Genomic DNA, 27216 nt, shown 5'->3' with positions numbered 1-27216 from the left:
TGCTGTGCAGTCATTTTATTTTCTGTTGAATCATCTGTATCTCTGGATTTTGTAACACAATCTGATCTGGCATTGAAATAGTTGTTAACTTTATCTGAATATTACAATTTGTTCACTACATACCATTATCAGAATCACAAATACCTCTTATCTTTTGTGTGTGTGTTTTAGGGAAGTTTTTAAGACCTATAACGTTGCCATGGATTACATTACTGTAGCACTCATGATTTGGAACTTTGGTGTGGTAGGAATGATCTGCATTCACTGGAAAGGCCCCCTCCGTCTTCAGCAAGCCTATCTCATTATGATAAGTGCTCTAATGGCCTTGGTATTTATTAAATATCTTCCTGAATGGACTGCTTGGCTCATCTTGGCAGTAATCTCAGTGTATGGTAAGATTCCGCTATCTCCACTTCAATTTTGAGTAAAAGCCCTCAAAAACCCTTTAAAAAAATTAATTGGTATTCTTTTGATGTTTGGGATGTTTGATTATTTTGATGTTTGGGAAGTCATAAATCTGTGTAGTACCTTGAATAAGATTGCAGTGGGGAGCTGTCATAATATGGGTACGTGGTTTCTTTCAATCCCATGTAAAAGCTTTTGCTGTAGGAGAGGGATTTGGTGTGAAATCAGACAGAAGTTACATGGGGAGATACATGTAATTCCCTACAGTGGAAGACAGGATTGCCTTTCAGTTATTTTGACTACAACTTTCACAGACGCTTGCCACTGGCTAAAACTTACTAGCTATTAATGATCCAGTATCAGGTGTATTCCCCCATTGCTCTTTGGGATGACCAAATACGAGAGTAGAACCTGGTCTGAAGCAGGTTTAATGATCCTTTGAGGAATAAGACTGGGATCTTTTCTAATAAAGGCTATGTCAGTTGAGATATGCAGTATGAATCCATTCATTGTCAAGTTTAGAAATCTGTCACAGATGCTGCAACTATGGTAAGCAGGGCATATGACTCTGGCACTTTCTTGTTCTCAGGCAGATATTGCAAGAATGATGCCACCTTTTCCCAAAGGAAACTTTACTAGCAACTGAGGCATACCTCCCAGTTTATATTCTGGAAAAGGAGAGCAGAAGAATATGAGTGATATCCCATAGAATCCAATTTACAGCCTGACTTATCCATTAATAGTGTGTGGATCCATGGGGTAGATTGACCTTCCATTGCCTTAACCAAAAGTGAATTAGGTGCTAGGTATTGGAATAAAAATTGACACCCATCCTTCTGTAACCTATATTGTCTCCCTCTCCTTTGAAATGAGAAGAATGGAGGCTGGTTTCTGACAATCTCTGTTTGAACTAGTCAGTTAAGCCTCTTTCATTCCAGCCAATATCCTGAGTTAGCAGCTGAAACTCGGCACCATACTCCAACACCAAACACTTACCCTATCAAAGGCAACTAATTTCGTAATTAACAGTCACTTACATGACCAGATCCATGAAGTTAACTCTCTGGCATGTCACAACATTTATGTAGTTGTCCAAATCCAAGCTGGCTTCTATTGGAAGGGAGGGGGTTGCCCACCTTATAGCTCAGTCAGTAATTAGCCTAATTATAAATCCTCTGCAGATTCTGTAAGGTGTCATGGAGTTGCATAGTTATGGTGACCATATGTCATTTATTATAAAGGACAGTCCTTTATTTCAGAAACTTGTCCTTTAAATTTATTTATTTTTCAAAAACTCACTTTTGTCCTTTATTTTGGTCATTTAACTCTACACTTAATGCACAGTCTGATTACAGAAACCCTTTTTAATGCTTTGTTACACACACTGCTCCCAGGTTCGGCTTATGGTCACTCACTCACACACTCACAGCCTGTTGAGGCACGCGGATCTTGTCAGCCCCCCTTGCTTTCTACCTGGGTTTTCCAGATAGGTGCAGCTGGAGCAGACAGACATACAGCCCTGGTCAACAGCCGGGAAATAATTAGGGATACACACAGATCACTTCCAACTGAACACTGGGGCACAAGAGGTTCTTTGTAATACACGGAGACCCAGTGAATTTAAAGTAACAGCAAAACTTTACTGGTTGCAAGGTACATTTGCTCTTCCTCATACACACACACACTTACCCACGTCCTTCCCAACTAGGCTGCCAGGCACTAGCTAGAGGGACGGAAGCCGCCAAGTCTGGATGACTCAGATGACTAAGACGACTCAGACGACTCTGAGTGGGCGGGCTTTGGGACCCCTTTTATCCCCAAAAGTCCTTGCTTTGTTGATTCACAAGTCTGGCAGTTGTTGATGGGATTGGGGTTTCCATATGCTCAGGCCCAACTTTTTTTCTGGTTTAGGTCCTTTGTTTTTTTCCTTAACGACTGGCTTCCTTCTTATCTATCTCCACGAAGGGATCCCATAGATAAGTTTCCTGGCTTTTGTCCTCTCTGCTTACATTCCTGCTTCATCTTTAGGTTATGGCAGCTTCAGCCTAGTCTCACAGCTTGCTTCTTATAACTTCATAGCTTTTTATGTTTTTTAGATCATTTTATTAGAGTTTCGTTTTTTAAAAGTGTTGGTTTTGCTCTTGAATTTTCTTTTGTAAAACAAAGTTATAAACATAAACTTTTTTTTTTATCCTTATGAACCTTTTTCAGATTTGCTCCTTTTTCAGGTTTGTCCTTTATTTTTTCCAAGAATATATGGTCACCATATCTATAGTTCACATACAGCAAAAAAGGCAGTAAATTTGCTTGGGTTTCCATTGTATTTGTCTAATATGGAAGCAGGTACTTGGCATTAGATACCTGGGCCCTTGTTGTGAGTGGCCTATCTATGGTGGTTGATTCTGTCCCATGTTCTGTACAAATAAGATTAGAAAGTAATGTCATTTTATTTCACATTGGGGAAGCATTGGAGAGATTCTCAGAAGTAGGTTTCTCTGAATTCTAGCTGTTTCATTATTGCAAGTTATGCTTTGGTACTGAAGTGTTGGGCTGGTAGGGTTACAATGCCAAGAAACAGAGAATGTGTGCTCCAGATGGCTTTTGGGTGACATATAGATACATCAGATATCAGCACTGTCAGCAGCACAGTGATGGAGAAGGGGCAGCTGGTAAAACTGAAGTAGGTTTTGTGGTAGTGCCCAGCTTACAAACTGGTTGTCAGAGACATCATAAATGGGTTCTTGTTGACAGTGAAAGACATGGGGAAAACAAGGTATTGGTGGTATGAGCCCTGATCCTCTCATCTATAATACAGACCACAAGGTCAATGTTGATTCTCATTCAGAAGTTTATCCCTGTTGGTCTCCCTCTAGTCAGTAGGGTCTCAGTCTCAACCCCTTGAAAAAAGATACTGAGAGTTGACATCATGTCAAGAATAATGACATGACCCTTAAGAGGAACGGACCTTCAGTAAAACCCTATATATTGGAGAGTGTCGATCTTATTGGCCCTGCAGAGGACAGTGATTGAGGACGTCGTGATAAAATATTCTGTTGCTCTGTATATTGAAGAGTGTACAGTTTTGCATTTCGCTTTCTCAAATTGAACCTGAAGCTGCATGGTTAACAAATAGATCCTCATTTGATTGATCTCTGCCTTGGGATTATTTTGCTATTGTTTTATGCTGGTCATTGACCAAATTAAAGGAACTTACTTGATTGCTGGAGTGTGATGTCAGTCCAAATAGAATAGGCAAAAGCAGTTGTATCATCTAGGAACATGTTTAGTTAAAGTGTACTTTCTGCCAAGCTTCCCTGAGCTGTAGAGGTTCCTGATCAGTTTTCAGTGCAGGTGTAAAACACGTGGGAGAGAGATACTGTTGACTGGATTACTGCCATTAGAGATGGGACTTGTTATGACTGTGGCAATTTTATAGAGGTGTGGAAACAAATTGTGCTTATTACATATCATGTTTTTGAGCACATGCTCCCTTTTACCACATATATGTTAATGATATTCTTTATAGAAAGGAGAATTTATTGAGATGTCACCTGTTAACCTACAGCAGAATCCTGGTTTGCTTATTTTTATTTTAGTAAGAGCATTCAGTCATTCTATTTAATTTAAAAAGTATCTAGTATTAAAAGATGAGAGAGTTATCTACAGTGTCCCTCTTTGATTCAGTTATTACCTGAAAATTCCTTTTCCCTGGAAATTCCACTTCAATCAGAAGTTAATAGAAATCTTGGCATTCTCTCCTTCCCTCCCACAACTTTCTGCCTCCCATCTTGGCACATAGCTCCTTGCTCCTTTTCTCCAGGAGTATTCTCTACAGTCTTTTCAAGATAAAATGTTTCCTCTCCAGAGAGAGGTTTGGTTAATTGGACTTTGCATACAATCCAGGGCACGTGATTCCCCTTCAAGCAGCTGCAGATTCCATGTCTGAGATGAGTGAATGTTGATGTGGGCTGAGAGCTGATACGCCAATTCAGTGCATATGATTACAAAGCATAGTAGCTATACATCATCATCAAGGGCCACATACTGTTACTCCATGTGTTTTTGGGGTTCTGATATGCATTTGGTTGATCAGTGTGGAAAATTAGCCAGCTAAGTGTTAAATTGCTCTCATCTTTAAAAAAAAAAAAAAAGCCCTCTCAACTCTAATCTTGATGGGAATTGAGATATTGCTGCAATACTGGCTTGTAAAAGGAAACATTTACAGCATCAAAATACTCAAATAAGCAAAATTCTAATTTAATTAGAATTAAAGATTGCAATCCAATTGGTTAGATTAAACAAAAGCCCTTTTAATGTGTGTTCATTGTTTTCCCGCTTACCAGCATCATAGTAATAAAAATAAACAAAATAATAAAGGAAGATATTGCTTATACTCTTTTATGATTTAAATTTTTTAAGTACTGAAGACTTCACAGTGCAAAACAGCTCTAGTTTTTGAAGTTTTCTTTCTCTCTCACACACACTCACATTTTGATTTTCAAGTGGGAACAGGCAGTTTGGCAACATTTTGAGATATGTAGACAAACAAGTTTGAAATACCATATACTTTTCCCCAAGTTGTGTATGCGTAAGGAATCCAAATGACCTTGTAAAACATTCTTCTTCTGTATAAGTTCAGAAACAAGGGCTAGCCACAAAAATACATATATCACATGTCATCCAATTACAGTGATTTAAAATACTATACTCTTTTCAAATTCCTTACCATCATTGAAATAAAGTTCTTAAACATAGTACATTTAGGAAATTTACTATTAACTTCTACAGCGAGAACAATTGCCAAGTCACGTGACAACTGAATCTGTGTAAGCCTTAAAGGGAAGAAATTGGGTTTGGCAAGGGAGGTATTTTTTCAAACTGTTGGAACCCAGGAATTTCAAACTATTAAATTTTTCCTGATTATGAAAATGAAGTAATGACATTTAATATATGTCCATGCCTAATAAGATGATGTGACTCTATAGATGGGTACTATTTCTTTGAAATAAAATAAAAACTAGAGCATAAAATCCCATTTTAATTTGTAGTATTTGAGTAAAACTTAAGGCACACCCAGGTGTTCACATGGGTTTTCAAGCCTGCAAGAAACTGCAGCAGCTTTGGGTGAGGCAGGGCAGGAATGGATTCAACCCCAGAGGCCCCACTGAAATGGAGGGTTGCCATGATTCACTAACTCCCTTATGGACCTATCTTGCCTTGTTGATTAGCCAGGGAAGTCTGAGCACCTTGTATCCATAGAGTTTGGTGGAGGATGATAGAATTGGAAAATTGTTTTAGAAGAGTAATTGTGCCATATTTTTCAGACAAGGAAAGCTTGTTCTTATCTTCACAATAATGAGAGCTATATAAATGTGATTGCTACAATTGGGCTTAAAATCATGAGGGGCGAGCTAGCACGATCCTTGCTCATGCGTGATTTAAAAAAGAAAAACTGATGTGTAGAAAACATTTCTCCTTCCCAAAAAGGAAAAGGGATGATGGATGGATGTGTGCTGTTTATATATCTCCCGTGAATGTCAACTAGCAGGATATAGGCACAGTTACAAATGTGTTGGTATGTGTATATGCATAAGTGAGATATATAGGTTGAGGATGATTTCAATCAGATTAGAGTAGGTGGACTGTTTCATAAAGTCATGCCTAATGCACTACAAAATATTACATGGCACCTTGAATTTGGATCCAGAAGGGCATGCTGGAGGAGGAGGTGTAAAGCTTCCCTCCCTGTTCAGTTGATAGAAGTCTCTGGTAGACTAAAAAAAAAAAAGTATCCCATGAGAAGGATATCAATTGGATATCATGCTTTAATTATAAAAGCAAATATGGAATTCAGACAAATAAGAACATCTTAGAGGCTAGAGTATCCAAAGAGGAATGGGAGAACCATTATACTAGATTGTTTGCTTCCTATCCCACTCCAGTTAATTCTCCAATTAATCTAAAACTTTGTGAGGCTACACCCTGGCTCCCTGGCTCTTTAAATATTGAATATCTGATCTAGGCATTGCCATCAGGCAAAAGCCCCTGGAGAAGACAATATCCCTGGTGATTTATTAAAAGCTAATATCGTCTGGTGAAAGCCTATCTTGGCTAAACTCTTTAATTACATTAATTCCCCTGGCCAACTTCCCCAGGGTTGGAATACATACACAGTGATCTCAATATACAAAAATGGTGATCGTAGCTACCCAGAGAACCATAGACTGATTAGTCTGATAAACATCACAGGTAGAATTTATGCGAAACATCTAGCTAATAAATTAGAGGACTGGGTCATCAGTAACAATGTGCTTGCAGAGGAACAGGCAGGGTTTAGAGTAGGATATTCAACAATTGATCATGGTTTTGCATTGGAACATCTGATAAATAGTATGTACAACACACCCATAGGAAACTATATGTTGCCTTTGTGGATTTTCATGCAGCTCCTCATCCTGTTGATAGAAACTATGGATTAAGTTAGTTCAGTTAAATTTGGGTAGAAGGTTATTAATTTTGACAAATACTCAAATTCAGATTAGGTTCACCCCAGTAATAGCAAGACTTTTAAAGGGGTGAAACAAGGATGTGTGCTCGCACCTTTACTATTTAATCTATTTATTAAAGATATTGTTCCAGCCCTGAGTGGAGAAAATTTTTTTCTCCAAAGGTGGGAAATAGGAACTTGTCCATATTACTTTATGCAGATGATTTATTGCTTATATACCATTCTCAGATAGGTTTGCAGAGAAAGTTAAGAGCTTTGGATAGCTATTGCCCCTTAAATTGTCTAACTCTGAATGCGGAAAAATCAAAGGTGATGGTATTTGGGGAGAAAAGGAAAAGACACAAATGGAGAATTGGGGAACATAATATAGAGCAAGTTGTCTCTTACAGATACTTGGGCATCCTTTTTAATTCTCCAGGCAGTTGGCGCTCTCGCTATCAGGCCCAAAAAATAAAAAATGAGAAAGCTTTGGCAGGAATAATAAAGTTCTGGCCTACAAGTGGTGGCTGACAAATTCCTCCAATCCTAACTCTTCTTAAAACCAAGTTAGTTCCTTACTTTTCATGTGTAATAGAGTTATGAAGAATTTCTACCCATTATGATATGGAATTCTTTCAAAACAAGCTCCTCAGAACTACTTTAAGTGTACCTAATGGTACTCCTGTCCCCTTTCCCTATGTAGAAACTGGTACCTACCCAATTCAAGCTAGAATAATTGTAAGGGCATTTAATTATTGGGCTAGACTCCTTTCACTACCTGATCCCCTTGTCAAGCGGTGCCTCCTGGAGCAAATGAATTTCTCCACTCCTTGCACCAGTTGATTTTTATCCAATCATATGCATACCTTTGATTTTTCTCTGGAATTCTTTTTAAATTCAAATAATGCAAACAATCTATTATTTAAAAACAGGGTGCTGAATATCTTTGCCCAAAGAAATTTGTTTAAATTATCACAAAATAAAATTGCCCCTTGGCATGCACTTAATAAAGCCAAAATCGAATGCGAACATTATCTGAGGTGTATTACAGTGCCATCCTTCCAAGAGGCACTTACAAGACTATGGTTCCAGAAAATGCCATCAGCAACTAGAGAGGGCCGATTTCTCAATCTCTCATATAATATGCACTTCTGCCCTTGATCCAAGGAAATTATAGATTTTACCCATTATTTATTGTATTGCCCTATTTCTGCTTCAGCATGTGGAAAATTTCCGGAGCCCCTCTTGGTAAAAGCATTTTGGCTTGATTCATATAAAATGGAATATTTAATGAATTTAGACAAGGAGACACTGCTATGGAAATTAGCAAGCTTTACATGGGCTGCTGCTAAAACAGAATATTTTATCAAAAGTTCCTAATGTTGTCTAATATTTTACCTGCTATAATAACACTGTTTTAATGTTTTTACTGATTTTTGTACATTCTAATGTATTTTATTAATGTTTGGTCACTTTTGTGCAGGTATTATCTTAAAGTCAAAAAAATAAATTGATTGATTGATATGGAATTCAGACAGGCTATTTTCTTCTTCCACATCCTTTATTTACTTTTCTGAATGTCACTGTGCTAAGTCTCCTCCCAATTTTTACACAGTCTTGTTTTTATTTTTATTTTTGTCTTTTTTCAGTGGTTTGGTTTTTATCCCCATCCTGGTGGCACAATGGCAATGAATTCAGGATTAAGAGTAGTAATAATAGTGTTTCTGAATCAAGAACTTCCTTGTAGCATGTATGGCTCTCTTTGTAACTTTTTAATTCATTAAATCTTCTAAAAATGTGTGACATATCAGAGGTTGGGCCACTAAATGGATTGAACCGTATGACATTTTTCTGTTACACTTTTATTAGTATACAAAATATTTTATAAAAGTCCCACCAAGTAGTGTAATTTATTACATTCATATTACTAATTATTTCTTTTTGAACCACAGAGGAGCCATTTCTTCAGTTTTTTTTAAATCTCAATATCTGTCTTTCAGATCTGATTGCAGTATTATCTCCCAAAGGGCCTCTTCGTATGCTAGTAGAAACAGCTCAAGAAAGAAATGAAACTTTGTTCCCGGCGCTCATTTACTCATGTAAGAACTGAGATTATGTGATGCCTGCTTCTGAACTGTGGGGGAAAAAAATTATCGAAGTTTCTATTAAAATATGAAAAGTTAGATGCACCACTGTATGTCATATTTCCCTTTCCTAAGGAAACAGATTTTTGTCTGCTGTGTGCTTCAAAGTTGAAACCTGGGCTGGGTAAGATGCTCCAGTTAGTAGATTCCCTTTGACTACAATAGCAACAATGAGATACAGCAAAAAGCTGATGCTTAAATATAACAAACTAATTATACATTTTTCCATTGTGGTGGACTTGCAGTTAAGCAGTAGTTCCCCAATATACTGTACTTTTAAAGATTTACTATTGAAAATATCCTACATGATCCAAAATAGTTTGACTATTTCAGGGTTTTTGATGGGTTTTATGGTACAGTGTATCAACTGATCCTTCAGTGCAGTTTTATCATACTTTGCAATTACATATGAATATGGCACAGATGTTGCCACGATAGAACTATAAGATAAAAAAAGAGTACCTGTTTAGTTGGGTGCGTGCTTTTAAGAAGATCTTATTTCAGTGTATAATTTCTATTGGGTCTGCTGTCATTTCAGTTCATTATGCATCTATGCTAATAAAATTAAAAAATACTGTTTTACAAAGTTATACTGCAGTGCTTATTTCTCAGGCAGAATGTGTTCAATTGTTATTAAGATTGTCTTTTGATTCAATTACAGTGGGTACAAATAGAGAAAAGAAGGGGTTTTTTTTGCTGTTTTCTTCCATTTTAACAACTTCTTAGATCAGTGTTTCTCAACCTCAGCCTCTTTAAGATGGGTGGACTTCAACCCCCAGAATTCCCCAACCAGCATGGCTTGCTGGAGAATTCTGGGAATTGAAGTCCACCCATCTTAAAGTGGCTGAGGTTGAGAAACACTGGCTTAGATGAATTCATTACAAAGGTCACTGCAGTCTTCTGTTTGTGTGCAACACAGTGGAATGTTGCAAAAATACTTAAAATGTATATATAATAATGTGCAGTTAAATAGTGTATAGCATCAGTGAATCAGAGGTCATTCTTCTTTTTCCATTAGCAACAATGATATGGCTAGTAAATATGGCTGAAGAAGATCCTGAAGCCCAGAAGAGAGCTTCCAAAGATGCCACTTACAGTCAGCAAGGTGAGGTTTATTTATCTTTGTGAAATCATGTAAGAAATGCAGAATAAGAATTGTCAAGCAGTTTCATATTAGCTCTCTTACCTTTAGAGAAGGGCTTCACTATTCAGATACTGCAATCATGTTCATCAATGAAAAATAACAGTGTGCACTGACTTGAAGCCCTCTTTGCCTGAAAATTATTTACTTTTCATTTGTCCTGAGATAGTTTTACCTCCACGCATCTCCAAGAGTCCTTATAGCAAGTGAGGGGAGGGAATTCTGCAAGGATTGGCTGGGGTCTTTTGTTCTACCAACCTTAGGACTCAGTTTTAACAACATAGCTTCTAACTTTACACCTCAACTCCTTTTTAAAAGAAATCTGCAGAGAAGGCTTCCATTTAGTAAACTCTTTTTTTACAAATCTGAAGGAAGAATAGGGAGAAAAATCTGCTACATGTTTTAAACATGAAAAATGTTTAGCTGAGTATAATAAACACATTTCTAACTAGGTAGCAAGCATGAAAGAAAAATATGGATTTGTTCTAAGCTAATATCTGGCTAGGAAGAAGATGCAAAACACTTTACAGGTAGTCCTTGGTTAACAACAGTTGCCAAGTGCCTGAATCGCAATCACGTGACCACGGGGACACTGCGACGGCCGCAACTATGAGTACTAGCTATAAGTCTCCCCATTCAGCACCATCGTAACTTTGAACAATCACTGAATAAATGGGCATTAACCATCTCTAGTTTTTTCCTCCTGTTTCCTGACTAAAGAAATTTCATTACCTATTTCAGTTATTGCCAGCTAACAGCTACCATCTTTTTCTCTCCTCATTTTTCCTTCCTTCCATATAGATCAGACTTGAAAACTCTAATGTGTTCATGGAATAGAACTAACAGATTGTGATATTTTCAGCTTTCTGATAATCAGAATTACTTGGTTTTATAGCAGCAGAAACTGATAACTTCAGATATTGGACCTCAGTTCCATCATTGTCAACCAACAAGATGATGGAAATTATTCAACATTTGGAGGGCCCTAGGTGCCCCCTCTCTGAGCTAGTGAAATAAAACACAGAGGTTTTAGATTTTAAGAGGAAAAGGAGGGCAGATTTTAGTAAGACTCAAAGAAACCCTTCATGAATAAATGTAAGTGCCTTCATTCTTGACTCCTGGTGACTCCCTAGACAAATCCATGCAGTTTTCTTGGCAAGATTTTCAGAAATGGTTTGCCATTGCTTTCTTCTTATGGCTGAAAGAGAGTAACTGACCCAAACTCACCCAACTGGCTTCATGCCTAAGTAAGGACTGGAACTCACAGTCTCCTGCTTTCTAGGCTGGTGCTTTGAACCGCTATACCAAATTGGCTTTCAAATGTGTTCTTAAATATATTCAGTGTTAAATGGAAAAGCAGTATATTTTAAGACCATTTTTCTATACCCCATAATTCTGGGCATGTATACTGAAAAGTACTGTCCTATTATATTAAAGGGTACTTTTATTTCCATAGAATAGTGCCTAAAAATGAAATACAAGTTTCAAGAGTGTCTTATTTTTTTTAAAAACGCAAGATAATTAGTTCCTTGGGTATTCAAGCTTAGTCCTGAGAGCCCTTTTATTGCTATTGCAAGTTTCTCAGCATATAGAACTATTTGTACTTTAGAAAGCCAGACGGACTTAGCCAGAAATAATAGGAACTAGTGGAATAATCACATGCTATATTTGCCTCCAAAACAAAGACCCTAAATACACGCCATTTTACTGCTCAGTTCACCTAAAGTTCTAGCTGTGATGGTTTCTTTGTTAGACAGCTAGCTTGCTTGAGTTCCATCAGATTTCTTTTCAGTATGCTTGGGATCAGAGGATCAGGCAGAATGAGTAGGCTACCTCGGGCATCTGCTCTTGTGATCTTAAAAGGCTAGCAGATTGATAGCTATTTGATTTATTTAATTGATTATTATGGTATTTTTATTGTCAGGCAACAAAGACAATGTATTTGCAGCATGTTCAATAAGTTGACTATCATTGGATTCTTAGCATGCATGTTGGTTGGGGACAATGGAAATTATAATCCAACACAACCGGATCACTTTGGGCAAGTTGCTGCTGTATACTTTAACTTGCAAGGGGCAGGGAATAGTATTTGCTTTTCCAACTGAGGCAGCAGAATGCCTTTGGATGTTGCTAGATGCTTATAATATATGTCACTGTCCAGTTCTACTTCATTTTCTAAAACTGATTTGCAACCGGTAATTGTCTTTTCAATTCTGTTTGCGTTGAAGATCATTGTTACTTTATACCTTTCTTCTGTGAAAAATTAAGTATGCACAAACATTACCATTTGGCGAAGGCTTTCACGGCTGGCATACGATGGCTGGTGTGGGTCTTCCGGGCTGTGTGGCCGTGTTCTTGAAGTTTTGTTTCCTAACAAAGTATTTCTGCCCTATATCAAAGGGGTCACAGACCGCATGGGAAAACTGATGGAAAAACACAATTTCCAAACAATCTTCAGACCCACCAGAAAAGTACAAGAAGTGCTAAAATCAGCAAAAGACAAAAGGGATCCCCTCACCGCTGCAGGAGTATACCGCATACCATGCAGTTGCGGGCAAGTATACATCGGGACCACAAAACGCAGCATCCATACCAGGATAAAAGAACACGGAAGGCACTGCAGACTACAGCAACCAGAAAAATCTGCAGTAGCTGAACATGCTCTCAAGCACACTGGACACAAAATCCTATTTGAAAACACAGAAATACTGGACAACACCAACAGCCACTATACCAGGCTATACCGGGAAGCCATTGAGATTCACAAACACCAGCACAGTTTCAATAAAAAAGAGGAGAGTCTAAAAATCAACAAAACCTGGCTACCAATCCTGAAAAATACAGCCTGCAAAAGGTCAACGGACTCAGCTCAACCACCAGGACATGTGAACAGTTCAGACAATGAACTTGCTAATCACCCCCAGCAGCCCCTCGTTAACAATTCAATAGAAGAAAAAACCCTGCCTAATCCCCAGGAAGATACACACATATTCTGACACCAAAACAAGCAGCCACTCAGTAACTCAACCCCACACACACACCCAATCCCCCCCTTCCCCCTCCCTCAGATCTCTATAAATACCCACAGAAGGGTCACATCCCCCTGGGCACAGAGAGAACTGCTCCTGTCTGTGCTCCTGCACTCTGAAGATGCCGGTCACAGGTGCTGGCAAAACATTAGGAAACAAAACTTCAAGAACACGGCCACACCGCCCGGAAGACCCACACCAGCCATTACCATTTGGCTTTTGTTACTTTATATGATCACATGACAAAGCATAATGGAAATGCCTGTGTATTTCAGTCACAGTGAATCAAAACCAGAATGCAGGTGCTGAGGCAGATGATGGAGGTTTCAACCCAGAGTGGGAGCAGCAACGAGACAACAGGATTGGGCCATTGCAATCAACCCGTGAAACACGAGCAGCTGTACAGGCTCTTCCCAATAATTCCCCAGCCAGTGAGGACCCAGAAGAGAGTAAGTAACATTTATAAATAAATATAAATCAACTTTCCAGGCAACACAGAGACTTACTATTGATTTAGAACTGGGGTTGGCAAACCTTTTAGTTGCTAAAGAACATACTTAGTACTTTTCAGGTGATGTGGGCTGCAAAGGTGTGAGGTCATGTCCCACATGTAGGGGGAGGTGGATTTTTTTAGGTAGTTTCGGAGATATTGTTGTTTCTTTAACGGTAATATGGGACTTTGGACTTAAACTACAATTTTCATGGTTCCCATCTCAAAATAGGAGTAAGCTGTACTCTCAGTTTTCAGTAATCACAGTCAGAGAGAGCCTCAAGGGTTGTAGAAAGGAAACTTGGGCCATGGGTTACCCATCCCTCCTTTAAAATGCACTTTTCTGGCCAAATTCTGACTATTATAGAAGAAGAAAGACTTCTTACAAGACTTTAACTTTTGGCATAACACTCTTGCTGTCAGAATGTTATATTCACAAAATTCCTTATCATTATCAGTCTTAAAATGAAACTGTTAACTTCCTTCGATGAATGATAACAAGCATGTCTTGTGACTTTGCTTTATGGAATTCATCCAACGTTATGTGAATGGATTTCTTGGGGAGCTGTTGAAGCAGGTTTGTGTGGATGCCTGAAGATTTCAGGGAAATAAGGAATTTAGTCATCTTGGGCTTTCTATTCTGCTGGTGAAAAGACACCATGAAGTACAAACCTAAATATTGAAATGTCCTGCTCAAGGAACGAGAGTAAAGCAAAAATGGTTCAATTATTCATACAGCTACAAAAAGAGAGTCTTTTTGTCCCACGTGTGAGTAATCCATCTGTATTAGTCACTCCTGGAAACCATATCAGATCTTGGAGTAAATGTTGTCCCTCTCCCTGTTGGTATAAACTCTGACCTCCATGATGCTATTGTACAAGCTACAGCCTAATAGAAAGTGTGGGTTTAATTGTTAATCAAAAACTATTTTGAGTGCAGAACGATCTGTGCAGTTCTTTTCAGACTGATGGAAAATATGTTAATTTTAATGCCTTGTATCACTTGCAACTTTAGATCCAGAATTTTTTTTAATAATGAGGCATTTTGGTAGACATATCATGAGCTGCATGTTGGCAAGCACCAACAGCTCTGTCCCATTTTGTTTGCCAAGAGGACTACTATTACTTTACCTCCTTTTTAACCACTGAGGAAGAAGCTTTTTAGAATTTTTCTCTCCTCATAAGGCTTATGCTAAGTTTTGATTTTATGAAATTCATTGCTCTGGTCTTTTAAAAAAAAAGATTGTTAGTTTATATTTTCTGCATCATAATTGTATTTATTTTTAGCTCATTTGTTCATGTCTTTGTTCTGCCAAAGATGCCTAGGACCTTGAAAAAGTTGTTAGCAAATGTATTCCATGCAGCCTTCAATTTCCCTCCTCAGATGGATACTCTTTGTACAAGGGATGTGCATAATATTCCATACACATGGAAAAAAAGAAAAAGCCAAGGTTGAACATTTCCCTTTTCAGAACATATGCCGACATAGACAGTGGCAGGGAATGGAGCAAAGGAAAAGCCTTGGGGAAATTAGGTGGCAGGCAGGCTGATGAGAGATGCTGTATTGGGATACCAGCAACGGGAGGGGGGCTGGGAACATCTGGGGCAGGCAGGCAGAAGGTGCCATGCTGTGATCCTGCTCCTTACCGATTAGACCTTTGCAGTAAGGAACAGGCACATCAACTAGTACATTTGACAGTGGTAACAAATTAAGGGAGATTCAATATTAAATGTGTCCCTTGTTCCCTTACTCCTTGACCAGATGAAATCTGTTGTCTGTATTAAAATGGGAGTTTCATCTTGGAAGACACTGAGGTCTATAGTGAGTAGGTTTTACACAGAATAGGTGCTGTCAGCATAGAAGACAGGCTTCCTGTTTTGGCTGACAGTGATCCTGTCTTCCAAGCAATGCCATCAGAGATCTTTGCTCCAGTATTCATTCTGGTATTAACTGCATTACTATAATGTATGCTACCAGGCAAACATGACAAAAAGAGCTGTGAAACCTAGACTGAGATTCTCAAACAGTTATCATAGCATTCCTAGGTATGATTTGCTGCTGTTATTAGAAATCTAAATCCTAATTTCAGCATTCTGGTGAGAGTTGAAGGGGATATCTCACATAAAACCTGTTCTGTACCAGCTGTCTAAGAGCAGTGAAAGCTGGGCAGTATGGGATATATTCAATTGGTATTATTCTGAGAAGAGGTTCAGTTCTAATAAATATCACACAATTGTCCTAGAATTACAGTAGATTTGGTAGCTTTTTGTTGACGTGTATGGCTTCACTTTTCAGAATTAGTTAAGAAGGTGATGAATTTTTCTGTGTAAAGACAGATGAAGTAGATCATGTAACACCACTCAACATACAAGTCTTGGCCCATATTGCCTAGTTTACTCAACATTTCCGCTTTGGAGCTGTGGTACTTCTTTTCCTCAATCTTCCTTCTAGAGTTTAGTTTTATCAGAGGCAACAGCTGCAGTACCATTGCTCTGGACAGTTTTTTCTGGTTCTGATTGTGTAATTCTGTCCAAGGACACCAGGGCACCTCTTGCTTTCACAGGAGGGCCAGAGACCATTATTTTGATTGCCACACACTTAGGCTGATTGCTCTCCATTTCAGCAATCATGTCCAGTTTTTCCTTCCATTTTGGAGGATGATTACTCTGCATCAGTATATTTTCATGATCAGTCAAGGATATACCTTAGAATTCCAGGTTTATCACCATGACCTCTTATTTAGCAGCAACAGTGCTTGAAGATTATTGTGTTGAATGCCTCCTAATGGAAGGACTACTGGATAGGAGAATAAGAGATAAACCCATCGTTGTAACTTTAAAACTTCAGAAAACATTAAGACAATGCTTAAGCCTTTGGAATGAAAATCAAGTCTCCTTCTGTTCTCTGTTAATTGAGTGTTTTACTTGTAAGTGCTGCCAAGCTGTTCATTATCACACAAATAAAAGTAATCGTTTATTTGGTAACCTGTAAACATACGTTTAATTATAAAAATGCACTGTAATATGCCTTAAAAAACATAAGAATTTGGTAGGAGACATCGAGGCAGGTGTACACTGTTACATAAGACAAGCTATCATTTTGAGCACAAGCTGTAGAAAAACAAGTTGCTTTTCACTAGAAAGTTGTAATAAATAGCACACTGAAATGGCTTTGTATTTCATTTTATTGGCTTTAACAAAGATTAAGCTGCTTAATAACAGCATTTAAAGGGCAAAAAGATTAATATGAATCTTGTAGTATTTAGAAACATGTTAGGTGTTTTGCATAATAAGGTGGGAAAGCAATAATATGCAGGATTTGTCCAGTACAGCTACATTCTTTGGTTATGAGGAACAGCAGGGAAAGCATAGGTTGCAGTCTCTGAATTGTCTTTCCATTTGGGTTCCGTTCTCACCAGTGGTGTGCTGGAGCTGGGTCATAGCAGATTGCAAGAACCAATTGTTAAATTATCAGGAATGTTGGGAGTTGGTTGAAGCAGAGCTGAGCTATGACACCTATTGTGCAGATCATCTGTTCTGTGACTAGTGACATGGTGGCGGCAGTGGAGCTGGCAGAGCCGGTTCTTAAACATTTGTCAGCACACAACTGGTTATCACCTTATTTTAAAATATAAGATGATTCCCAGTCAGTTGTCCTCAGCAGACAATTGAATCTCAGCTTCATAAGGCAAAATATGAAAATAAGCTTTTTGCCAACACTGTGCATTCATTTGCTTCTTCCTTCACAGAATGAGCTAATAAATCAGGGACCTTTTGCTTAACTATAGTTTCTTAACTAATTCAGACTGAAACTTTACCATAGGTTGAATTCAATTTAACTCTATTTTCCAGCTTAAACAAAACAAAACTATGCTTAACTAGAAGCTTTCTAGTTTGTTTGCTTGTCCTATGAAGAGAGCAAAAGGATTTCATGCGCAGACAAAAGGCTTATTTATATCTTAGTTTACTTCCAACTTGTTGGTTCTTCAGTAATCTATTTGAAATTTGAGGGCTACAAAATATTTCTTAAGGATTGTTCAGTCTCACTTGGATACAAACATGCAGATATTTGGCACACTGCTGCAAAATAACAGAACATCTCTAATTGAGCTGGCAGCAAAAAAAGGCAAACACTTTTAGATGTTCCGTTTCTTCCTCAGTCTTAATAAATGCATTGGGGTTAATCATAAGTTTCTGCATACAATGGTTTTAATTTCACAACTAAATGGCAGGGGGCTTTTTTTTCTTTTCTTTTGCAGGGGGAGTTAAGCTTGGTTTAGGAGACTTCATTTTCTACAGCGTTCTAGTTGGCAAAGCTTCAGCAACAGCCAGTGGAGACTGGAACACAACTTTAGCCTGTTTTGTAGCCATTTTAATTGTGAGTATATTTCCCACTCCCTTTCTTGGTGATGCCACGATTAGTTAAATTGTGTAATAATGCTCTTCCATAGGAATTGTTTAAACTTGCCTTGTCAACTGGACAACTTCGGGGGGGGGGGGTTGCAAGTTTTTCTGTTTTGGTTTTTTGACTATACAGCATTTCCAGCACGGACATGCAGTCGTTCCTCTCTTCCCTCTAAAACTGATAGGTGGATGATAGTTTCTGAAACTTAAATTGTGTGAAGAATTTGTATTAGGAAAGCAATCTCTGCCTTCTTAAGAGAAAGGAAAGTAAAATCCTTGTCAGCTCTGAGTAGAAAAATAAGGGGTTGTAGAAAACCTTCAGCATCTCAGAGAAAAGCTTCCATCTAGAGAGATTGCTCGTTGCTGGATTGGAATGATGCCCGGGCGTTGAAAGTGAAAGCCAGAGATCTAACTCAGAGCAGGAGGGGTGAGAGAAAGAAAGCTTTTCCTATTTCATTCTGTTAAAAAGAAAAGTCACCAGAACAGACCTGTGTGCAGTCCTTCAGGTCCTCACAATGAGGCAGAGTCGTGGAGCCTGTAACAATGCAACTGATTCTCAGAGCTGCTCATAAGCTTTTTCATATTGTCAGGTGATTATATCAGGAATTTCTTGAAAGAGGTTTTGGAATAGTGAATCTGAAAGAACTTTTGTGTCATTCGTACTATTCCGGCTTGAGATAACAATGTTTTCCTAATAAAGCTTTTTGTAGCCATAAAAAAAACAAAACAAAACTAGACACAAAATTAACATTGGTGTAGATTTGCAGGATCCAAGGGAGAGGCACAAGAGTTCCATTTGCAGATGCCATTTCTTTCAGAGAATGGACACCAGTAGGCTAAATCCTACACACTTAGAAGTATAAATTATTTTAAATAAAAATTAGAATTTCATAGAAGGAGCCTAATGTTCTGCATGGGCCAGGCTGTTATTACAGGACTGTTTGTAATTACTGAAACTGTTGCTTCTATGACGGTTCTGGATAGATTGTTCTACTCTTAGTGAAAATGTGGTTACCAACTGTCTGCTTACAGCAGAAATGTCTACAGATGAGGTAAAAGAAGTCACAGTGGTAGGTATGATTGAAACCCCCTGTCTTTTTAATATGAATTGTATGCATCACACCCACAGCTGTGCCTGCCATTTGGCACACATGCAGATGGCCCTGGCTTAAATATGGTCAAAACTAATCCTCCATTTTTATAAAATGCTTGGTGGGTTGCTCCTGATGTTTTCTGTTTAGCTGAGAGTCTTCCCCCCCCCGCCCCCCAATTATCATGGATTTTTTTACAGCGAATTTAGGCATCTCTGTCTTTTTGAATGAAAAAAATATGTTTTCTACCAACTACAGACTCCTGAATCTCTCCACTTCTCAGAAAGTCAGATGGGCCCTCATATCCCTTGTAAAAGCAGGCTCTGCTATTCAGCACAGTGATAGAGATGACAGAATGGGAGTTTGGCTCAAAAATCTGCCTCATAGCGATATTCAATGGCAATTTTCCCACCTAGTATATGAACAATCCTCATTGGCACTTAGTTTATCTCTGAGGGGCACCCCAGCTAAATAGTTGTCCCTGGAAGCAGGCAAATATTTAATCGTTTGAGATAAGAGCTCTGCTATCTAACTGTGTGCTTTTCTCTCTCTCTCTTTTTATCCCCAGGGCCTGTGCCTTACTCTCTTGCTACTTGCCATTTTTAAAAAGGCCTTACCAGCTCTTCCAATTTCTATCACTTTTGGGCTAGTTTTCTATTTTGCCACAGATAATTTGGTGCAACCTTTTATGGACCAATTAGCTTTCCATCAATTTTATATCTAACACCCTTTCAGCTGACCACCTGCGGACGTTTTATTGACTTTAGCAAATATGGGAGGGAGAAACTATTTTCCTCTCATTTCCTCAAACAGCTGCTATGCTGGGCATTACTGGATTCTTCTTTGTAAAAATGGTCTCTTCACCAGTGGGTTCTCTGCAATTTGACTGCAGTTGGTTATATATCTGTAGAAAAAATGCCAGTGCTTTCACCAGCAACATAATTGCTCAGCACGGGGTTCCACCTTGCACAACTCAAGAAGGTTGAGGATCCATCCAACATTGAGCAGTATGGTGGTAAATCAAGCTGAACTGCCTGATGAGCGAGTGTGATGCCGTAACAGAAACTATCAGCGCCTGTATCCTGATGCGCTCAGAGAAGAGCAATTGGGAGGAAAGAATATTGTCTTGTTTAAGGGGGAAAAAAATCAAGCAAATAATGTCTTGCACTTTGTGTTAGGTTTTTCTTTCCAGTTCTAATTGTCATACTTGCAGAATAGCCTTTATGCTCACTTCCCAGATCAGCACAGAACACACATGTAGATTCTGCTGCCAAACATTTCTGTGAATTTGGGGTACAGTAGGCTCATCCTGGGATCCTCTGTTTAAAAAAAAAATCTAATTTCTTATTAAGCTATGTAATCTATTTCTAGATATCTCCCCTTCCCTGAAGTATCCTGAATATTCTTTCAGCCTTATAGTGAGTTTTATAATTTATTCCAATGAAGAGGTGAGAAACTAAAATCTATAAAACAGCAACAGAACATTGCAATGAAATCTTGTGGGTTTTTTTTAAAAAAAACTTCCATCTTTTGTTCTGAAACATTTTTTTAATAATTCCTTGGGACTATTTTATAGAAAAGTGTATCTTTGCATGCATATTGCAATATAAAATTAAAAAGAATGATACAAACTATTAACTCTCTCCCCCCCAGACTGCAATGAAGCCATCTTGTGGGAATGAAAAATACATCTCAAACATCCACATCGACTTGTCAAATAAGTTATATAATCTAATTATTCGAATCTAGCTTGACCTCATAAGTTCATTCAGAAAATTTGGGGAGGGGGGGCAGCGGCACAGGAGAGGTAACTTAATTTTGCTGTACGTGTATTCTTTGTTCAGAATCATTTCAGAATTTTCCTAATGGGGATTTCTGTTAATGTCCCCCTTCACTCGCACACTAAAAAACAATCACCTGTCAGAAGTGGGGTGCTTCCCATGAAAACCTATTGCCTATACTGCCTTCCTTGTTCAACGCATGTTGAGAATGCCATCTGTTAGGCTGCAAAGGAAATTGGAACATGTAGCTGCCTAGCTCGTCCTAAAGCGCTGAATAACATCCAGCTGCCTGTTGCATACAGTCAGTAAAATGAAAACATTCTGTGTATACATACATAAACACACACACACACCAGATGTTTTGTTGCTATTTTGTTTGTACTGATGCTCACTTGAGCGTCTTTCTTTGGTTTGTGAAGCTGGGATTATCGATATAAGACTACCAAAGGAGACTGCCAAAACCTGGTAACTGCTGCTGAGCTTATCCAAGCACTGTTATCAGCAGTACCGGTGTGCAGTGTAACTGCTGAGAGTTTTATTCCAGAGATCATTTGAGCATGATCATCATACAGATCACTTGCTAGCCACCAAACTAAGCACTTCAGCCAGCCCTTACAGAAGCCAATAAAAGCTTTCCATGAATTTCAAAGAGCTCTTAGAAACATATTTATAATAACAGTAGGAGTCTTCACTGACTTGTTGAGCCATTTTTAGGTCCTAGTTCTTAATAAGGTGGTAAACTAGGCTTTTCCCCAACTTACTGCCTTCTCTCTGTCTTGGGATTTCTAGAATATTCCCTGGGAATTTCAATAATTGTATTTTCAACACTTCTGGAAGGCATCAGGTTGGTAGGTATCTGTCTATAGATTGCAGCAGCATAAACTGCAAACACAGGCTACTGTGATAGAATATTCCTTCGTGGAAACAATTTTTTTTACTAGAAAAGTAATTTAGGGCAAGATTGCCTCTCCTGGGCATATTCATTTAGGTGAAGGAATGGGGTATTCTGTCATACAAGTCCACACTTGTCATCTCAAGCCTTGCAGATGTAAGTTTACTATCTCTTTGAGAACTTAATCATTGTCATAAGGCTTGTAATGATTCTACAGTACCTAAATGTGAACGTGTGTCTGCTTTATCCAAAGTTATGAGGGCAGAAAGGGACAATGGTTTTTAATGAACAATCAACCTTAATATTAAATACCCCAAGTATTCCCTGTGGGTTTTGAGCATGCATCTAGGAAATGCAAACAGGTCTGAGAAGAAAAGCATGTTTGTTGCAAAATGTTAGACTGTTTGCAGTATTATTATTTACTCAAAAGCAACTCTAAATTAGTTTGGGGATATAGCAAGCATCAACTTGGTTGCAAATAATTATGAATCAATTTTAAGTTTCCTGGATGTCAGTTTAACTCTAGGCAGCAATAGCTTGAATGCATTAGACATCAGTACCTTCTGAAAAGCAGCCACACACAGTATATGACTCAGTATGCAAACACTGTGTTGATCAGGCCCATGAGAATTGCCTTAAGAATCCCTTAATACAGTGGCTTGGTACCTTCTCTTATCGTCAAATTTATTCTGATTGTTATGGGACTATTTAACAGAAGCTTGCAAGTCAAAAGATTTAAAAAGTTATAATGTGAAAGTGAATTTCTTGTACTTTTTTTTTGTCTTTTGCATTAGACTTTAGACTTTTTTGCAAACAAAAGCTAAGTTGCTATCTGTAGCAGAATTTGAAACCTGTCTTAATTTTCACTAATACTTGATATACGATCAGTGCGGTGTATTCAAACCCTAATAATTACCAAATTTCTAAGGGCTGTAGTAAGCTGAAAAAGCTGAATCTTCTTCTAGTATAAAGCACAGTTTGGATGTCTTCAGTCCACAAGGGATGTTGCAGCTAGGATTCTATCATACGCGTTGCTGATGCAGCAAGAGAAACAAATATTAGAGTACATTGGGGAAAGATTTTTAGGAAGGATAAAGGAAGACAGATCAGTTTTATTAATAAATTATTTTTGCAGTTATGCATAAAGATCATTTATGGGAAATCCATAGCACATGGATCTGTACAGAGGTGTGATTTTGTCTTGTATTACTGGTTTGCAAGTAAGAATACTGGAAATGCAATAGAATTGGATTTTTAGTCCATTTTGTTTTGTTTTGTTTTTCAGACACTGGTTTGTGCATTATCTGAAATGAATGTGAATAAGCCTTTTAAAAACACCTTTTCAATTAAGATATAATTTTGATAGGTCGTTGCTATTTTCCTTGTATTTATCAAATTATTAACAATAAATAATGCATGGACCCAACGTCTCTTTTATTCGTTGTGCTGAACACTAGTAAAACCGTTGCTGTTCCAGAGGGCTCATGTAAATTCTAAAACATTTTGTTAGTCATATAAAAACACCCCAACTCATATATATAACCATGTTCCATTTCTCCCCAGATCTCTTCATGGTAAGGAATAAACTTTTTTTTTTTTTGGAAACAGGGTATTCTATGCATGTATGTATGCTGAGATATTTGCTTTAGTTCAAGTAGATTAAAGTCATAAAACGTAGAAAATCTTTGAGATATTGCCAGTGCTGAAAATTTTACAGCCCAAAGTCAAACCTTGAGGTTCCTTAATAAACTATTTAGCCTGTTAGCACCACCTGCAGAGTTCAGTGTAATTACTGTGATTATGTTTATGTTTTTACAGAAAAATGTTAATTTAGGGAAAGAATCCTAGAATCCTTTAGTGAGGTATGAGAATATTCTTGTCACTAATACCACATTAAAGTTTATATACAGCTTAATTTTAAATCTGATGTGGTTTACGTACACAAGCTTCTTCCTTTTCTGCTAAGCTTCTATTGAAACATTTTTGCATTATTTCTGTAAGCATTCTACTCCTACAGTTGTTCTGATTGCCTGGTATTAGAAGGTAAGGTGTAGTTTTTTGTTTTATCCATTCAATTGTGTCCAATTCTCAGAGACTGCCTGGACAAGTCCCTGCAGTTTTCTTGGCATAGTTCAGAAGTGGTTTGCCCTTGCCTCCTTCCTAGGGCTGAGAGAAAGTGACTGGCCCAAGGTCACCCAGCTGGCTTTGTGTCTACGGCAGGACTAGAACTCAGTCTCCCAGTTTCTAGCCTGATGCCTTAACCACAACACCAAACTGGCTCTCGGTTTGTACTTGTAGTACTTGTTCTTTTTTCTAATGCTGCCTCCTTTAAAATGGGTTACACAAAAAATAGTTTTAAATATTGAGAATTTTTATAATGCAATCATCCAAATTACTACTGATGAACAGTATATCTTATTCAGTGGTGCTTACTTACAAGTAACTGAATATGGCTCTGGTCTAAGCTATCACTGTATTCACATTTACAGGATTCCATTGAAATCTTGGATTTACTTGAATTTCCAAGTAAACAAGCATAAAAATCAATTGAAAGTTTGAAATCCTAAGCATAGCATCAACACTATAGAGCTGAATTTAAGACAGTGCATGCGTAGAATCAGACTTAAAAATTCACAGCTAAGAATCAGATTATAGAAGTGTTTATTATACCATCTCCCAAAGGAATAATTTTCAAACTCCTTTTACAAAATCCACTTATAAAAGCTGCTTATTTAGCAACCCTGACTTAACCCATTATTCTGAAGCCACAGAAGACATAATTAAGACTGAAAAGCTATTTGCGTTGAACAACAAAAATAGATTTATTAGGACAAAATATATATAGGTCATGATAAGAAGAAATACTTTACATAATAGACTCTAAATATCAAAAACTATGCTTATATTTCCCCCCTAATAAAATATAAGTAAAATAGTAGTCCTAATAAAACTAGTTTTGTTATTTATATAATATTGAGTGGTTTCAGACTGGGGCAAACTTATCCTCTCCATATTCAATAACACAGAGGGTAGAATCTAAACAACTTCAGGACATAATCTCCCCATTGAGCCAAAGGAAATTGCTTCTAATGAAACAATAGAATTAACATTGTTCAGTAGTGCAACCCTATCCATGTTGACTCAAAAATAGACTTTTGGAGTTTAGTGGGACTTCCATATATGTGTAATAGAGCTGAGCAAACGTAGGGGGAATTGTATGTACTGTATTGATTCCCACAAAATTGTTTATGACCCATATATGATAGTTAAATACTATTTCTTGTGTATAAAATTGGAACTGATTCTCCAGGAGAAAATGTTAAGACTATTCTATGGTATTATGATAGCAGTGAAGTTTGCCTTCTCTGCCACTAATGTGTTTGAACAGTCAGCCAAGCTCTTTTGAGGATATACTATACTCTGATTTTTCAGGATAGCGAGGAGGTACTGTCCAAAACATTATATTATAGATTTGGAAGGATTTTTGCTAATTTGGTTTCTTATATCCACAGAACTAGATACCATATTGGAAACACACATTGGTTGGATGACTAAAATAGCTTCCCTGTTTTGATGTTTCAGTTTGTTACCAATGAATGTACATAAATTGATTGAAAATATATCTCTTTTGTTTATAAATGTCATTAGAAGAGGGTGAATCTAGAATAGAAGTTGAGAATAGTTTAAATGAGGTTTGTTTTGGTCCCTCTAAAGGCAGTAGTGGTGAAAGTTTATTAATAAATTGATCTGTCTCAAAGTGTGGTGAGGGGACATATAATAGAACAAGAGACAAGTGTTTCAGCTCCGTGTTTTCTTGAATTAAACAGATTATCTTAAATCCTTTTTTGGCCTAAATTCAGGCCAGTTTTAGTGACAAAGGAATCTTGGTCATGGTAGGTAATTAAAGGAAAACCTAGGCAGAAGAAGGGTATGTCACTGGCTCTTCTCAATAGCATTTGACAACATCTCTTGTGGAATCCTTCTGAAGATTTGGCATCTCCTGGCACCATTTTTATGTTGGTTCTGGGTCTAGCTGGCTGTTTTCTAATGATGGAGAGACTTTAATTGATCTCTTTGCTTTTAGCCTGTGAAATTCCTCAGGGTTCCATTTCTGTACCTTCTTTAACAGGTGCTTGAGTCACTGGAAAAGACTGAGTTGCATTAATATGTTTGTGATACCAAGACCTAACTCTATTGTTTTAATGAATGCCTAAACCAGTGTCTAGATGCTTTTTAACTGTAAATGTGGATTTAAAAAAGAGAAATTCAGTCCTGACAAGATGAAGAGCAGAGTGATCAGTAGACAATATATTCAGATTCATTGGTATACTGTATCTTTCATAAGAAGTATCATTTTTAATGATAAAAAATGACAAATTGGGATGTTCTTGCATCCAATATTATTCCTAGAAGGTCAAGAAGGCTTGTGTCAGGGCTAGAACTACCAACTCAGGAGAGAAAAGGTAGTCTAGATAGTGTATTAATGCATTAATCATCTTGTGTGTACATTACTGTTACGTATAATGCGCAAAACTGAGTGAAGTATTTGGAAATTAAAACTATGCAAAATGCAACAGCTAACATTTCTCTAGGAACGTGCTTTGTAGACCACATTGTTCCAACCTTTGTACAATTGCTTCTATTTTGTTTCAAGGTATCGATGTTGACTTCCAAAGTTCCCTTTTGCACATGGGATGTTTGAACTTCAAAATTCAAACTTTCTTCCATGTTGGGGGGAAAAAAGGAAGGAAAATCTATATGTCAAGCTTAAATGCTGATGACATCTTGATGACATACATGCAGTTTCTTGGCAATAATTTGCCACTGCATTCTTCTAGGATTTTTTTTTATTTCCCTGCCTAGTACAGCCCTAGGATTTCTGGTGGCCCTCATCAAAGTGCTAACTAGGTCCAGCTCTGCTTAGTTTTTGAGATCAGCAAATTATAATAATAAAAATCCTGTTATTTATCGCACCAGGCTGAGAGTCCAGATTATTTATTGGATTCTTGAAATAGGGCTTTTCAGTTGCAGCAAGAATTCCCTGCTGAGATACATAAGACTGAATTCATATTTATTTTCTTTATAAAAGCATAAAATCAATTCTTTAGCATCAGGTTTTTCTTATATAGTAGGATTTTTGTCACTCTGTGAATTTATCATTTTCAAATTAAACTACACTTAATGTTTCCTTTTTATATATAGTAAGTTTTTTATTGATTTTTTTTATGTTTTTCTGTATATTACTCCAGGTGACTGATAGGGAGACAATACAACTTACATATTTAATAAATAAATCAAACCATAGGTTGTAAAGTATTCTGATTTGCTGGAGTATTATAGAAAGAACATGGTG

General features: G+C 37.6%; 1 protein-coding gene and 1 long non-coding RNA gene across 9 annotated transcripts in view; one reads left to right on the top strand and one right to left on the bottom strand.

Moving 5' to 3' along the window:
- LOC148214940 (uncharacterized) overlaps positions 1-27216 on the bottom strand; it is an 89957-nt gene that overhangs the window by 26833 nt on the left and 35908 nt on the right. For all 3 annotated transcript variants that reach the window (XR_015797011.1, XR_015797009.1, XR_015797010.1), the window contains exon 2: positions 6096-6179. This is a non-coding gene — a long non-coding RNA (uncharacterized LOC148214940). The remainder of the gene's footprint in view (positions 1-6095; positions 6180-27216) is intronic.
- The window catches only part of PSEN1 (presenilin 1), a 69674-nt gene that overhangs the window by 17435 nt on the left and 25023 nt on the right, over positions 1-27216 (top strand). For 3 of the 6 annotated variants that reach the window (XR_015797007.1, XR_015797008.1, XM_088145552.1), the window contains exons 5-9: positions 172-392; positions 8893-8991; positions 10055-10141; positions 13482-13655; positions 17955-18073. Coding sequence is in view for 4 of the 6 variants with exons in the window: in XM_088145552.1 (XP_088001678.1) it covers positions 172-392; positions 8893-8991; positions 10055-10141; positions 13482-13655; positions 17955-18073 (700 nt within the window). In the remaining 2 variants the exon portion in view is untranslated. Of the gene's footprint in view, positions 1-171; positions 393-8892; positions 8992-10054; positions 10142-13481; positions 13656-17954; positions 18074-19758; positions 26945-27216 lie in introns of those variants that run through there. The other 3 variants (XM_025166581.2, XM_025166580.2, XM_007428101.4) reach the window with 3 other exon arrangements.

This window comes from Python bivittatus, unplaced genomic scaffold (assembly GCF_059951505.1).
Source record: "Python bivittatus isolate LINGU-HERP-01145 unplaced genomic scaffold, Pbiv_v1 ctg000480_np1212, whole genome shotgun sequence".
Classification (NCBI taxonomy): Eukaryota; Metazoa; Chordata; class Lepidosauria; order Squamata; family Pythonidae; genus Python; species Python bivittatus.
The sequence above is the reverse complement of the archived record's forward strand: the minus strand, read 5'-3'. Positions and strand labels throughout refer to the sequence as shown.